The sequence below is a fragment of the Ctenopharyngodon idella genome, chromosome 9 (genome assembly GCF_019924925.1).
Source record: "Ctenopharyngodon idella isolate HZGC_01 chromosome 9, HZGC01, whole genome shotgun sequence".
Classification (NCBI taxonomy): Eukaryota; Metazoa; Chordata; class Actinopteri; order Cypriniformes; family Xenocyprididae; genus Ctenopharyngodon; species Ctenopharyngodon idella.
In genome coordinates this window covers 14,620,745-14,637,471 of record NC_067228.1, presented here as the reverse complement: position 1 = coordinate 14,637,471, position 16,727 = coordinate 14,620,745, and the positions used below count along the sequence as shown (strand labels likewise).

At 38.0% G+C, this 16,727-nt stretch overlaps 1 protein-coding gene across 1 annotated transcript; it reads left to right on the top strand.

Annotated features, from left to right (window-relative positions):
* The first annotated feature begins 30 nt into the window (after positions 1–30).
* Positions 31–16,514, top strand: gtf2e1 (general transcription factor IIE, polypeptide 1, alpha). Its single transcript, XM_051906208.1, has 5 exons — positions 31–152; positions 1,117–1,755; positions 12,256–12,457; positions 12,980–13,218; positions 15,271–16,514. The coding sequence occupies exons 2-5, from the start codon at positions 1,308–1,310 to the stop codon at positions 15,723–15,725; spliced, it is 1,344 nt and encodes a 447-aa protein (XP_051762168.1). The 5' UTR covers positions 31–152; positions 1,117–1,307; the 3' UTR covers positions 15,726–16,514.
* Positions 16,515–16,727: the final 213 nt, after the last annotated feature.

The following is a 16,727-nucleotide window of genomic DNA, read 5'->3' as shown; positions in this document are numbered from 1 at the left end:
TTAATACAAAATAACACTTTAAGTAATTATTATAAATGATTTTTAATTGTCTCTGGACTTTTCAACAACATCCCGTGCGTCATTTCCGCTGACAGTTAGCATGGTGTTGAACTAGAAAACTTGTTCTGTTCTAAACAGAAGAAAAATTGAAGGTTTGAGCTGATTTTTTTCTGTAGTTCAGCTTTTTATGTTGTTTGTTTTACTGGAGATATTAATATAACGGCATCTTTCAATATACTGAATCACGATAATCTAACGTTAATATTAAACTGTAGTGAGCTGTACTGTCAGATTGTTTTAGTTCATTTAGATTCAGCGCATTTATTTCACACATTCTGATTATTATGCACTTGTAGATAGAGTCTGTGACTAATACATATTAATTGTCTCTTCTTTCTGAAACTACAGTGGCTGAAACTGGACAAAGATATGAATTCTAAAACGTGCTATCTCACATTTGCATATAAGCTGTCTTTTAACATGATTCACTGTTGTTAACATGAAAACTCAGCTAAAAACAGCTTCTGGTTATTTTTAATGGTTTCTAGCTAGTCCAAACTGGTCCTTTATGGTTCTAAGCTTTCTGTATGGTTAGTCAGATGATCATCTTGCTCCAGCAACAAACGGCCTCACAGACAGCCTTTTTGTAATCAATTGAAAGTTGTTATTGTGAATTGTACTGATTTTAATCTCATTAAGGTAATATTATCTAGTTGGCTAACGTAGATTGATCATAGATTGAAATTGTGAGAATGACTTGTCTTGGGGCATTAGTTACAAGGAGTTATAATTGAACAATGAAGTAATAATGAATATTATTAGTAAATCAGTAATTTATTGCATTAATTATGTCATTTTTTCAGCATAAAATGTGTTTATAGCTGTCTTGAAGTTACATGAAAATAAAATAAGTAAAAATATTAATATATTTAATCTGACAAATATAAAAATAATTAGCTATTGGATTTGTGGCAGGGCAAGCTAACATCTGTAAAGTGTCAGTTTTTGCTATCATTTTCTCTAATAAATAAAACTGTTGGCATTTGGATGCACATATATAGTGTTCTTGGACCATATGTACAGCTGATCTCTTTTTTTTCTGTTCTGTTTTTACAGACCTCCCTCCTGGTATCCCAAAGGCATCCACCTGATCACTGTTTTGCATACCAGGAGAGCTGACCCTTTTTATGATAATCCTCTCCCATAAGTTCCTAAGTACACATTCTTTGGTCTTGAAAAACCTCCACCTCCCCTGCTTCCTCTGAATCCCTCCCTCTTTTAGTTCTACTCGTTCCCTCCCCTCCATCATGACTGAACCAGAGCTGCTCACAGAGGTCCCTGCCTCTCTTAAACGCCTGGCCAAGCAAGTTGTCCGGGGTTTCTACGGCATTGAGCACGCTCTTGCGCTGGACGTGCTGATCAGGAACCCTTGCGTACGTGAAGAGGACATGCTGGAGCTGCTAAAGTTCGACCGCAAGCAGCTGCGTTCAGTTTTGAACACTCTCAAGGCCGACAAGTTTGTCAAATGCCGTATGCGCGTGGAGACAGCACCTGACGGCAAGACGACGCGACACAATTACTACTTCATTAACTACCGGCTGCTGGTTAATGTGGTGAAGTACAAGCTGGACCACATGCGCAGACGCATTGAGACAGATGAACGAGACTCGACTAACAGAGCCTCCTTCCGCTGCCCCTGCTGCACGAACACGTTCACTGACCTTGAGGCCAACCAGCTGTTTGACCCCATGACTGGTGAGTATGAGAGGGAAACTGCGGGATAGAGTTGGGAAGTGGGAAATTAGTAGAATTATTGTATTAATTTCTGGTATACTGTTGCTTGAATGTCGTGAACATGTAAGCCAAAGCTCTCCTTCAGGGATGTTTTTTTAAAAGACTTAATTCATTCGGCATTAGGGTGAGACTTTATGATGGTACCTACATGTACGGTAGGAAAAACTATAGCGTTTAGTGTTAGTAGGCAGAACTGCATTACTTTATTTGCACATACACTACCATTCAAAAGTTTGGGCTCAGAACGATTAAAAAAAAAAAAAAAAAAAAATTAATCTTTTTATTCATTAAGGACAAATTAAATTGATCAATTCGTCTTTTTGTCACAGAATCCTTAAAACTGTCATAGTTTCCACAAAAATATTAAGCAGCAAAAGTGTTTTTAACATTGATAATAATGAGAAATGTTTCTTGAACACCAAATCAGCATATTAGAATGATTTCAGAAGGATCATGTGACACTGAAGAAAAATTCAGCTTTGCCATCAAAGGAATAAATTACATTTTAAATGTGTATTAAAATAGAAAAGTTTTTTTAAATTCTAATAATATTTCACAATTTTACTGTTTTTACTGTATTTTTGATCCAATTAATGCAGTCTTGGTGAGCATAAAAAAAAGAAATACACACACACGTCAAATGGAATTTGAAATTCAGTTAATGTAAATCAAGTGTACTAAATCAAAATACATCTTCTTTGACTTCTGTTTTTCCTCAATTTCATTTTCATATATATAAAAATTTTCTGAAATGTTGTAGGTGATGGAAAAGTGAGCAATGAGGAGTTATTATAAAAGTTATTATTGTACAACAGGTGTGTGATCATGATGTTGAAATCAATTAGAAAATGTTCTCCAGTCAAGAAGTATATTACTTGTGCTCACTGGAGTTTTCATGTAGACAATAAAGATATAATCTTATAATGGGTATTTTAATTGTGTATTTTAAGTGTGGCTTTCAAGAATCAATCTCAAATCTGGGGGATTGTGTCATCTTCTAGAAGATCCTAAACCCATGTGCATTAGCAATTGAAAAGATGTTTCGAATATAGCTCTGTGTTTGATATCTGAGATCTGTTTGCCCACCCACATGGTATTCTCTTAGTAAGTGCTAAATTCATTCAAAGATGCTTGAGCCACGCTGTGGCGGAACTGTATGCAAACACTTGATGGCAGCAGAGGTCAAAAGTTGTAATGCATTCAACACACTTGAATGAACCTCACTTGGAGACTGATGCTAAATTGCGTCAGTTTGCAGACAGTCACAGACAGGAAAGAAAATGGAACTATTTTCATAGGTTTAAAAATAAACAGGCTGTAATCTCGTAGAGGCGGCTGTAAGGATTAGTATACTGCATTGACATCATCATCATGCCTTTCTGCTTCTGTGCGTACTGTTTTACAATTCTGACTTCAACAGCTGCTGATTTATGTACTTAGTGAAGTACACACACACACACAAGTGCTGCTCTTGACGTGACTTGCGTTGTAATGGTTTCAGAGATGGAGTGTTTGTGAAGCTTAGTGCACTGCTAGCTGTCCCTGTTTAAGCTTTTATTATGGACGTAACCCAGCAAAACAAAAGTCTGCATTCGGTCTGTGTGTGTGTGTATGTCTGTGTGTTTATTGAGGTCCAGTGTTGAGTCATTTATAATTGATCTAACCTGTGTTTGTGTTCAGAAGGAATTATATGAGAAGAGAGTCTGAAACTGAACAGACTCAACACCACTGAACACTAAAGACTCGTCAGCCGGGTCTCTGAATAACATCTCACACACAGGGACTTACCTTCATGCTCTTCAAATGCATCTTTTTTTAATGCACATGAAGTGTGTGTACATTCGTAAAACCTTTTAAATCCATGAAAAGAGATTTTGAACAATGTCTGTAGGGAACTGACTCAGAATACTGAAAAGACATTAATGTGGTTTCATCAATTAAAGGAATATATTGAGTTATTTTAAAACCTCTGTGTATACGAACGAACAGGAAATGTTTACAGTAATGGACTTACAATGGAAGGCTGGTAGACAAGAAAACCAGAGGGTTTTAACAGAAATCTGCAGCAATTATTAAGAAATATTAAAGCAATTCTTCAGTAATAAAATGTGTGTAATAGAAGTTAAAGCTGTAAATTGTCTTTTAAGAGACTGCTTTTGTAGACGGAGAAACTTCTGGTTATGTGTTATATGCTTCCCAGCATTATGTGGTTATCATCATGTCTTTTTCTGGTATCTACACGCAGTTATCAATCTGAAGTAACTAGGTTTACTTTTTTAGCTGGTCACCATCTGTTTAACGTGCACTGTAAAATTATTCCTTATTTTAAATTATTCTGTATTTTGTGTATTGCCAGTGCTGTGCTAGGAATAGGAGTCCAGAAGAATTGAACAAATGAAACACTTTGTTTCCTTCAGTACAATTTAGTGCCATTATGTCGTTACTGAATCATCAGCTCCTATCAGTGGTCCAATTTTGACAAAATGACTTATGGTGATTCCTCCTGAATGAATTACTCTTATGAAATGGTTCTTTTCAGAGAATCAAATCCATCCAGCACAGCCAGTGTACTCCGATTCCTAAACAAATGACATTTAATGAGCCAGTTCTCTTCAGTGAATCAAAACCATACAGCGCAAAATGTTTCATCCGATTCCCAAGTGAATGAGTTAACTATATAACAAATATATATAATATATTTATAAATAAGCTGATAATGGATATATTTATAAATTATATATTATATCAGCCTTCGCCCACCCTGCTGTCTAAATATCAGTACTGGTTTTAAAGGGGAAAAAAAAATGTATCAGTTGGCCTTGGCCACTACTCTGCTTGCTATGCTTTCATTGTAAGTGTATTTACTGTGAAGTTGAAATTAATATCAACAGTCTGTCACAGATGATGTACAAAGAACATTTACCCAATTATATTCCTATAAACTATGAACTTTCTTTCTCTTCTGTCTCTCTCCCTGATTTCATGTCTTTCCTTTCATGTGTGAGCTCTACCTGCATTTGTATATATTGCATAGGGTACATGCATCTTGTACCTGATAGACAGGAGGAACTCCTCTGTATAGAAAGCATGTGTTTCAGAGAGTGATGGACACATGAGAGGAAAGAACAGATGTAAGAGAGAGAGTTGGAGGGCTGAGAGCAGTGCCAGAGGTGAGTGATGAGTGTTAGAGAAATAGAAAGGCAGGTAAAGACCGCGTGGCACGTGTTCACCCTCACCTCCGCTGAAAGCAAACTGGCAGTCAGGGAGGCAAAGCTGTTGCTAGGATACACATCAGGAGGATTGGCAAGGATAGAGCGGAACGGCCAATGATAGCACCTAACCCTGTGTAGACCCTGCCATTATACACATACTTGTTTCCCATGTTCTCTCCTGGACTAATATACCTGAAAGGATTTTATAAACATGAGTTTCATGATACACACTGTTGTTTCTCCTCCGAGTGGGCTTAAACGTGGATGTTTTGGAATTGGCTATTTTCACCCTGTGCTGCCTTTTTATGCTTAGGTGGCTTAGTTGTGTCTTAGAACAGGAGAGTGTATTGATCCGGTTGGTCAAGCGCATCCAGGTCCCCCCTCGTTGAACAAAACAAATTGATCTATGAAAATCTCTTTGGTAGGTGAGGTGTTAGGGGAGATAAGAAGATCTGACAGGGTCAGGCTTGCACGATAATAAGTCACTCACTGATCCTATCTCGGCATGTCTTCACTCTGTCTCATTTCTGTTATCTCGCTATAGTCGCACGTGCGCATATAGCAGGGCCGTAACCACCCAATATTCAGATTAGAGGTTAACAATATAGGTATTTCAATGGCTGATTTGTATTACGTTTGGCATCTATTTCATGCTATCGGTAATCAGTAAAAGCACAAAGCAGGTGGATCATCTCATTTCCAGCCTGTAAGTCATTTAAATGTTGTTTCTTTATTTCTGAAGTAAGTGTTCGTCAATGGAAGGAGAAATTAAAAACAGATATTTGTTCAGTGAGCACTTTATTTATAAATGCATGTTACACTACCTTGAACCTAATAGATTATTTTGTTTATTTTAGAACTATTGAACTAGCTAAAATGCATACAATTCATTTTTAAGATGTTAAAATTTCTTTTATTCAGCAAGTAAGCATTAAAATAATCGAAAAGGACATTTCTATTTTAGATAAATGCTGTTATTTTAAACTTTATATTTATCAAAGAATCTGAAAAAAAAAATTATGGTTTTTACAAAAATATTAAGCAGCATATCTGCTTCAACATTGATAATAAGAAATGTTTCTTAAATGGCAAATCAGCATATTCAAATGCTTTCTGAAGGATCATATGACACTGAAGACTGGAGTCATCACAGGAATACATTTTAAAATATATTAAAATAGAAAACAGTTTAAATTGTAAACTTTATTTCACAATAATAGTTTTTACTGTATTTTGATCAAATAAATGCAGCCTTGTTGACCATATAGAGCAGCGGCGGGGAACGTTGATCCTGGAGGGCCATTGTCCTGCAGAGTTTAGCTCCAACCCTAATTAAACACACCTGAAGCTAATCAAGGTCTTCAGGATTACTAAAGTTACAGGCAGGTGAGTGTTTTTTTCAGGGTTGGAGCTAAACTCTGTAGGACAATGGCCCTCCAGGATCAACGTTCCCCACCCCTGATATAGAGACTTCTTTCAAAGACCAAAAAAAAAATTCTTCTCATCTGCAAACTTGTGAATAGTACATGGTTAATACTTAAGTTTTGTGATTGGTCAGTAATTTCCAAAGGATTTGCATAAATGCAATAGATACACCGATCTGGGCATTTACTAAAGACTTTGCTTATCCAGTGCGAATTGCTGATGATCATTTCAGATGTTCTGTCCTGAAAAAATAATCCTTTCTGAATGGGGCTTTAGATGCTGTCTATAGAGCTTAACTTTTATTGAATCCAGAAATCCAGTCATTATATACAGTCCTTCAAAGAAGAAAAAAAAACTTTTTTTACTGTATTTTTATTGTAATTATTATTATTGCATTAGCTCTGCTGTAATTGGAATCAATGTGTACATTTGTCACAGTTGCTTAGACTCCCTCATAAAAAAACTTTATTCTCTCTCAAATGCTGAAATGATGTTGCATTCATCTTTTAAGGGCTGATCACAAAAGTCCTTTTGTTCTTTGGCGTAGACAACTGAACAAAGCGTCGTCCTGCTTTCAAAAGAGCTCTGAATCACTGGCGAGTGTGCTATGTAATTTAAACCAGACCTATTCATATCTCATAGATAATACAAAAACTATCAACACAAAGACACCAGCCCACTTCTCTCTGACAGAAGCCTTAATGTATGCCTACACACTAACAGCACTGCACCATGTTCCTTTAGATCACTGCGACAATGTGTGTATGTGCTGGCCCGATGCACACTTTGCCTGAAAACAAAGATGACAACCCGGGTGTGTGCATGTGCCATATTGCTAATTGTCCAGGGGTTTGGATTTGATATCTCTACAGATTACTCTTGGCTGGTAGCCTCCAATGACATGTGGAAAGAAAAACAGATATATTTTATATTACTGTTTTACTATAACTTCCCTTTATCTGCAGCTGTGGGTCAGTGATTCTTTTTGTCTCCCTCAATTTAACATGCAATTAATCTAAGGTTTCCTTTCCTCTCTGTCCATCACTTTAGGATCGGTTTACACAGAACGTGTTTTTGCAATCCAGCGTGCAGCTTTTCAATTATTTTAATTGTGAACTTGAGCTAGACTGATACTTTAAAGGGGTCATGAACTGCATTTTTATTATTTTATGTTTCCTGAGGTGCACTTACAATGTTAGTATTATTTTTACATCAAGAATTATCACAGTTTAGAAAGAAAAGGCAATTTTCTACCCTGATTTTAGACCTCTGATTTGAACGCTCTGTTGGAAGGGACATGTCTGCTTTGAGACTCAGTGTAAATGCCTATTGATACGATTGGCTATCATCTTTGTATATGAAATAAGTATTACATGTGGAACTCTCTCGAAATCTTTTACTATGTTTTTATTATTACAGCTGTTGAGATTAACTAATCGTGAAAGGTGTTGCAGTGCTTCCCACAGGTTTGAAATATACTTGCGGTGGTAGCCAGGTGGAAAATCCTCCTGTTACCTACGGCACAAAAATGATCTACTACATGTGACAAACATCAAATAATGCGTAACTTTTAAAAATATTTTTATTTATTGAAATTCATTTTGATACAGATTATGCTGTGTTTTGGGGGATATGAAGTACTTTTTTATCCATGTACCACAAAATTTCTCAACTACACCATGTGCATGCATATGAAATAATAAATTTCTATGAAAAAAAAACAAAAAACAACACTTTAATGATGATCAAAATTAAGTATGAGTTGTTCCAATACCTAGTTAGGGGCCGTTCAGATGTCGCGTCTTTTGTGCGCTCAAGTTCGTTATTTTAAATGTAGACGTGGGACGAACGCGCTCAAATAGAGATCGAAAGCTCTGCCAAGATAGACTAACAGCTGATCATACCTGTAAGTTACGGGGCGGGGTTTTTATTTCTTATCTCCATAAGTAGTAGTGTAATCTAGTAGTAAAGCTAATGCAAGGTCTGGAAATACATTTATCCTTTGCTGAAACTTATTCGTCTTCATGGAGAACGCGGCTCATGGTTGCTTAGCTTTTGAAAAGAGGAGAATGTGCCGCGACGTGAACGGCCTCTAAATCGAATGCGTATGGTTTCATTATCTCGGGTCGATAAAAAAGTAAATGTGGATAAAAACAATAAAAGCAAAAATGTGTCACCAAATATACTTGGGCGGCCCGCCCAGGTAAAGTCTATGTGTGGGAAGCACTGTGTTGATTATAGCATTATATTTAGATCTGCTCCCGTCACATGAAAGGTTTTAACATTTGTTATAATGCACCGCAATACTGAGCGTACAACCAATGTACACTCAACGGCTAGAGAATACCCATAATGCACTGTGAGAGTTGTGTGCCGAATTAATTCCCACGTCTGACCTAAAGATGGCACCCGCAGTTGAATCATCCATCCATCCATCCATTTCTCCAAACCGCTGGTCAATGTGGCTACAGCGTAATATCATACAAATATAAATTCATTTTTAATTGATTATTTAATTGTTTAATTAAGGTTTATACATGCTAGTTTCCATGATAGAGTTGAAGATAAATCTTTTCATTACTACTGAAGCTGCCAGTTTGCCAAGTTTCAAATGACTATTGAACCGCAAGCACAAACTATGCAAAAGCGGCAGCCCTTCCGGCGTACTCAGTGTCCGAATTCACTCACTCGTTTTCATGCACTCCTTCAAGTGGGCTATATTCTTGGAGTAATTTAGTGAATAGTGAATGAGGGTATAGAGAGCGATTTCGAACACAGCCTCGGCCCCCGTTTACACTAGTGCGTTTTTGTTTTAAAACGCATTTTAAAATGAAAACGATCCTCATCTACACTGGCGTTTCCACAGCATTTCAGAAACCGAAAATGCATGTCACATGACCGTTCATGCATACTTGGAACGCACGTACAAGTGTAAACAGTTGCCTCTTGTGCATGTAGGCAGCTGCAGCATTAAATAAATGCAGAGTTTAACTGCACAATGGCTGCTAAAAATTACAACAAAGCAAGCAAAGATTGCAGTTCAGTCTCCATGTTATTGTTTACACCAGGGGTGGGGAACGTTGATCCTGGAGGGCCATTGTCCTACAGAGTTTAGCTCCAACCCTGAAAAAAACACTCACCTGCCTGTAACTTTAGTTATCCTTAAGACCTTGATCAGCTTCAGGTGTGTTTAATTAGGGTTGGAGCTAAACTCTGCAGGACAATGGCCCTCCAGGATCAACGTTCCCCACCCCTGGTTTACACAGTCGTCAAAGATACGCAGAGCGAACGTGGGCAGCCACACCATCATTTTCAAAAGTCTCCGTTTGGTCCGTTTATACTGAAACGCAACCCCGACGTTTTCAAACTAAAACGGGGTCTGCAGCGTTTTCGTAAGTCTCCATTTCTCCATGCGTTTTCATCAAAAAGATCTTAATTTGTGTTCCGAAGATGAACGACATGAGGGTGAATAAATAATTAATGACAGAATTGTCATTTTTTGGTGAACTATCCCTTTAATCACAATTTAAATAAGATTATTTTCATGCTACTAAGAGTGAACGTGAATGTGAGGTTGACCATTTAGTCACTTGCTTGATTTACTGACGCATAAATGATTTTGAGACAAAGAACATCTGACTGTACATGAATCATTACATATCAGAAATCACAGATTTGGCATTATAATTATCAAGGTTACTTACATGTTGCGGCATTACTGTTGGGTGCATATCTTACAGTAAAAGTCTGTTTGCAAAGCCTGCACAAAAATTGCGACTGATTTACCAAAGATTCCTCAGTGAAATGAACCAAACAAACAAATAATGCACTACTGAGACATTCACATGGTATTAGGTGGAATGCAGTGGAATAGAGAAAAAGCTTGAGACTCGTTTTATAAAATAAACGCAGTGGTCAAAGATGCCCATCAAGCACGTTTATATAGAAAAACATTAGGAAACAGAACATGTTTTTGTGTTTAATAATGCCAGAAGGAGGGTTGTTGAATTTAAAAATAAATAAATTATTTTTTAAAAGTTGAACTTCTTTTAACTTGAGCGCTGCGTTTTTAGAATCCTTTGTTATGCGCAAGACACTGCAAAAGGCGCAAGATGCAAGCGCAACGGTCAAACACGTAAATCTAGTGCTTGTTTACTGTCAATCTGTTGTCTGTTTGGGAAAAACAGTGGAAAGGCAATGCAAAATGCTGTGAATGTTCCGAATATATCTGCTCTTTTAAGCCCTTAATCCTTCACTACATGATGTTTGCATGTGTTTAAAATGATATCACCTCATCTTTATTTAGACATTTAAAATGCAGCCTGTTATCTCTGCATTCCTTATCGCTTGTGCTTTTTCATTCCTTTTCTCTGTGTGTGTGTGTGTGTGTGCATGAGAGAGAGAGAGAGAGAGAGAGAGAAGACAAGCAGACAGACTGACCAGGAGGGCTGCGGTAAAATAGTTCCCTGCGCTCAGGGCTTGTCGATATTTCCTCTGGAGCTGTGTCAAATGTGATGAAGACTTTTTTTTATCTTCCCTTCACCTGAATGTTATTTCTTTTCTTTTTTACAGCCTCTTTCTCTCTCTCTTTGTACTTGTCAAATTGTTTTCTTTTTCGCCCTCCACTCCTGTATTGGCAGAGAAGACATCTGTAGTAAAAGGGCCTAGCTGGAGGTGATTGTTTTTCAGTAGCGCTTTCACAGATTTTGTTGTCAACTTTCCAGCAAAGCTTTTAAAATGGAAATTGCGGCAAATTGTTTATTTGTTTGATTCCCCTCAAGGCCAGAAACTTGGAAGCCGTCATGCAGTCAGCACAACAACATGAGATTATTTCAGCATAAAAAAAACATATTGCTGGTGTGTGTTCATGATATCAAAACATGAACATGAGTAGAATGACATTCTAGATAAAAAGCTACAATTAAAGGTAGGTCACGATATCAGCACCATCTGTGACTGACCATTAAATGCTAAGTACACACATATGTAAAATGTGTCAAGGTGTGTATTTTATATTCAGCAAGTAGTGTACACACACTCATACACAGGGCCCTGCTGTGTGTGTTCTTGTCAGAAGGCTGTAAATAACTTCAGCAGCAGATGGCAAACCAGACCAGCTTCGCTTGCTGTGGCACCGAACCGCCAGTGAATGCTGGGGCTGAGTGTGTGTTTGTGTATGTTTGTCCTTGTGTCTGTGATTGTTCTTCCTTTTTACTGTTTCAATAATATTAAATGGTCAGCAGTGGTTTTGGCTCCATCCTCTAGATGGCATTGAGTTGTAACTGTAATTAGGCTGCACCCTTAATACATACATTTCTCATTTTGCAAGCAACTGATTATAATAAGAAATGTTGACCAATTCAAGCTAGTCAATTATAATGGGTGCCAGACTGATTTGTTGTTGGTTTGAAAACTTGTATGGTGATGACACCATCTCACCTCCCTGGCCACTGACATTAGTGGTTCCTGGTTCAAGACCAGCATGTTTGAAAGGCAGAGGCAAATTTTCTGGCTTAGAACTGGAAAGGATGGGAGCCAGATTTGGCACTGGCTTCAGCTCCACGATTGGCACATTGTCTGTGGGAAAAGGGGACATGGAATCCCAGAATTTGGAGCCCCTGGCTAACAGGGAACTGGAGATATGGAGCCTCTTGACAGGCAGTGATTTTCTAGGCTTCTACTTCCAAACCGAGTGACCCAGATGCGCCAAACATAGTGGATGAGGTCGGTGTGGTATAGCCGTTAAGACTCAGGTTTGAAGAGCACTGTTACTGTTTCAACATTTGATATTTTGTATTTAAAGACCTTCTCCTCTCAAACACAGGAACGTTCCGCTGTACCTTCTGTCAAACAGAAGTAGAGGAAGACGAATCGGCTGTGCCAAAGAAAGATGCCCGCACTCTGGTGGCACGATTTAATGAGCAGATCGAGCCCATCTATGTATTGCTACGAGAGACGGAGGACATCAACTTGTCCCATGACCTTCTGGAGCCCGAACCGTCAGAAATCCCAGCCCTAAAACAGAGGTCAGCACAAAGTTCAGTGGCCAGTTATATGCAGAAGTCTGTTGTTGTAGTTAACTAAAACTATTCAAAATAATTTTTATTTGAAATAAAATGTAATATAAATATTAGATGAAAAATGTAAATGAAAATTAGAAATGTTGCATTGGCAATTAACTGAAATAAAATAAATTTAAGTACTAAAATGACTAAAACTAAAACTGAAAAAAAAAGAACTAAACATACCACAAAAAAAAAAAAAAAACTAAAATTGACTGAAAATGGAAACTGAAAATATAAAAGCTAATTCAAAATATTAATAAATAATAGTAAATTTTATGTAAATGAACACTCAGATGGTTCATTATCCCAAAATAGATCATTTATTTTGAACCGAATAGAGAGACTTCATTGTCATCTGATTTGATAAAACTTTTCTCACTTTTAGCGGATACTAACTTTAAAAAATGTCATAAAGGATGCCCAATTAAAGTCTGTTTTATGTTATATCAACATTTGGTAATCCACTTCTGCTATTTTTCACAGTCGGGAGCGGGCTGCCCAGTCCGCAGCAGCAGCCGCTGCAGGGGCACCTGGTCGAGAAATATGGAAAGCAAAAGGCTCGTCGTATGACCTCTACACACAGAATGTGGTCATCAGTATGGAAGACCAGGAGCCTCAGCCTGGTCAGAATGCTGAGACCAAAGCCCCCAAAGAGAGGCCCGTATGGCTGACAGAAAGCACGGTGCAGGGGGTGTACAGCGAAACAGAAGCTCTAAAGCACCGTGAGTCACATCAATTATATTGTATCATTATGAAAGCATTCTTTGTGGTCATGGCTGCATATTAACACTGTTTTTATGCATTTCATGATTTGCCTGCTTATTTTTTTTCATTCTTCTCATTGGTCTGAATGCAGAGTCAAACTAGGTATAAGGGTGAGGACTTTATTTGGTTGAAAGGGATATTGTCACTCCAAACATCTTTGATTTTCCATGGAACACAAAAAGAGATATATAGCGAAATAATCAATAGGGAAATAATCAAGCTGCTTTCTTTAAAACAATGACTGCCAATTAGAGGTCTGCTCAGAATGGGTTTTTTTAGTCCCACTCCCACAAGAATCGGCAAAAAATATATTTTGTCCCTTTTCCATCTGCAACTTTAAAATTTTTCCTGCTTCCATTCACAAAAGCCCACAGGTATAGGTCTACATGGATTTTCCCGTAAGATTCCTCTCCCGTAAGATTCCATTTTCCCACTTCCCCCCCACACACAATTCTTCAGACCTCACCTTGTTGCATTTGTCTTGGCATGCAAAAGACAAAGTTCTTTTCCTCATTGCCATGTACAATCAAAAAACATAGAATATCCAACCCTGTGCTTGTTTATTTTTGTTGCTCAATAAACGAATAACACAAATAACATTCTGTACATTAAAACCATAAAATACGTAACTTTTTTTCTTTTGATTTTTATATCTTTCTTTATATTCATCTGCACTCAATTCAAAACTTGTCCTGAGCCATACTCTTGTTCCACAGTTCCTGCAGTAATCCCGTGGGAGTGCAGGCCGCTACTGCCAAGTTACAAAAAGGACAGAAAGTACCATAGAAATAGTCAGTTTGGCTTGCATTTGTGTTGCACCATGTCTACACGAGACACGAGCGATGCAACGCAACATGACAAAAGCGAAAAGAACCCATTATAATCAATGATGCTGTCTACACTGGACACACCAAATTCCCAAAAGTAAACTGATGCCCCGTTCTATTTAATGATGTTCTCCAAGCACTCGCACTACCTCTGACATGGAGAACAAATAGATTTGCAACGATCCTTATTGTCCCGTCCACTGTAGACATCCTCAAACTGAATTAACAAGACTACTGTCTTCAATAAAGTCATCAATATGTGTGAGAAATATACAGTAGTCAACATTTGAAGTGGATCAAAACCTTTAATTTGAAACCTTCTACTTAGGACAACTTACTTCTTAGGACAACTTTTTTGATCCACTTTATATGTTGACTACTGTACAAATTTGTTGTTCACTAAAGCCCCTTTCACACAGAGATTCCGGAAAAAACACGGATAATTTGACTTTGGTTCATTCACACTGCCAGTGATTTTTCGGAACCTATGCGTTCACACACATCCCATAAAGATCCATAAAGACACGTGACATCAGGATGTGACGTGTAATGTCTACGCAGTGTCTTTAGTTTGCTAATGATCTGCGATTTCTCTCTCTCGAAACCACACTCGTGCATTTTTTATTTTTATTTTTTTCTGATTCGATCATAAACTAGCGCATCGTGTACTGTTCCACTAAGCTGGCGAATGATTCAGCGTCATCACTACGACACACCCCTTATGGCATTGGTCCTGCCTTTTCTTCACACAGGGCGCGTTCCAGGACTGATCCCGGCAATGTTACTAGGTCCCCATACCGGGATCAGTCCCAGAATCAGTCCACTCTGGCAATTTTCTGGAATCAACAAAGTTTTGACTTCCACTCGTTCAAATCATAGTATGATCAAAAACTTTTAGTTTGTATATTCAACACCATTAAAGAAGGCTGAAAAGAAACCCAATGTAAACTTCAATGATTCTTGAGTTTATAATCATTAATAGGTTTGAAAGTTTGAGTGGAATTTAAGCTATAGTATGGCTTCAGAAAGGACTTGGATTTAGAAAGGTTAGCACATTTATGGTTAAAAAATGTGGAAAGTTTAAAAAAAAAAAAAAAAAGAAAAAAAAAAAAAAAAAAAAAGATTGCATCTGAATTTACTTTTTTTTTTTTTCTTCTTTTTCCTCCAATTTCTACACACCAGCTGGCGAGGACCCTATAGTAACCCAGGAGGGCATGACTGGAAGAGGAGCCGCACAGGATGAGAATGAGGAGGTGATGCAGGCTCTCCTCATTCATGAGAAGAGGAGCGGAGTCGGTCCAGGAGGTGCGGTCGTCTCCAGACCGACCGTTCCAGTGGCTAACGCCAGCGACTCTGACAGCGATACCAGCGAATCGGATGAAGACTCTTTGCCCCAGGCTCCAACCCACATGGCGCACAACGCTACAGCTTTGCGGCCAGGAAAACAAGAGGATGAGGACGAAGATGATGATGAGTTCGAGGAGGTCGGGGATGACCCTGTGGTAATGGTAGGGGGAAGACCCTTCTCTTACAGGGAAGTGAGCCAGAGACCTGACCTGGTGGAACAGATGAGTGCTCAGGAGAAAGAGGCGTACATTGAGATGGGCCAGAACCTGTTCCAGGACATGTACTTCTGAGTTCATCATATCTGTCTGCATAACATTCGTTCTTTCTGTATCTTGCTTGTGTCCGTTTTTCACAGGTTGCAGTTTCTCCTTTGCACACTTTATCTCAAACGGTGTTGTGCAGCGTGCCAGAGCTGAGAAATGTAGTGTTATACCTGTTGACTGTTCTTTTTTCTCAACCCTCTGCCATATTCATATACAAAACTTCTCTGGTGCCAATTATACCGCAGTATCATGGCTGTAAACAAGAGTATCATACATTGGCAAACACGCTCACACCACTACTTTTTTCAGTTTGTTTGTGGTCTCGCCACATTCAGAGGCTTTCAAACGAATAACAGTGTTGCTGCAGTGACCTCTAGAACGGTTTTACTCAAAAGAAAGCCCTAAATCGAAGGGGTTTTCTGACATAATTGACTTTTGAATGACAGAAAGTGACAGACTCTGTTGTTTTGCACAAAGCTACAGAGACATTTCAGCATCTTCTTGCTTTTGCGTCTTTTTCCTTGGGTCTTTTTCCAACAGTATTTAGCAGGACTTTTTTTTTTTTTTAAAGGAAAGACAAGCGATTTTCTTGCGACTGACTGCCTTGACATGATATTAAATGGTTTTGATGAGATATGTTTGTTTAGAGAGTGAATGCTTTCCTTTCACAGCAGAAATGAGCACTTTCTTCTCTGATTTCTGCCTCAGTGGACATTATTCACTTCAGTTTGTTTATCCGTAAGTGGAAAAAGGATTTTTTTTTTTTCAATTTGTTAGACCTTTTACAGTAATAAAAAGTTGAGTGTAAAAACGTCAGTTTGTGTATTCATGAATCTGTGTGTGTGTGCGCACAACTTAAACCATAAAGATGAATGTGAATGAAAAGATGAGCTTCATAAACAATAATCCTGCTGTTACAGTGCTCAGCGTAAATGAGTACACCCCCTTTGAAAAGTAAAATTTTAAACAATATCTCAATGAACACAAAAACAATTTCCAAAATGTTGACAAGACTAAGTTTAATATAAC

Coding starts and splice junctions, on each gene's coding strand:
- gtf2e1 (XM_051906208.1), top strand. CDS start 1,308: ATGACTGAACCAGAGCTGCTCACAGAGGTCCCTGCCTCTCTTAAACGC. Junction 1,756..12,255: donor GCTGTTTGACCCCATGACTG/GTGAGTATGAGA, acceptor TCTCAAACACAG/GAACGTTCCGCTGTACCTTC. Junction 12,458..12,979: donor ATCCCAGCCCTAAAACAGAG/GTCAGCACAAAG, acceptor TATTTTTCACAG/TCGGGAGCGGGCTGCCCAGT.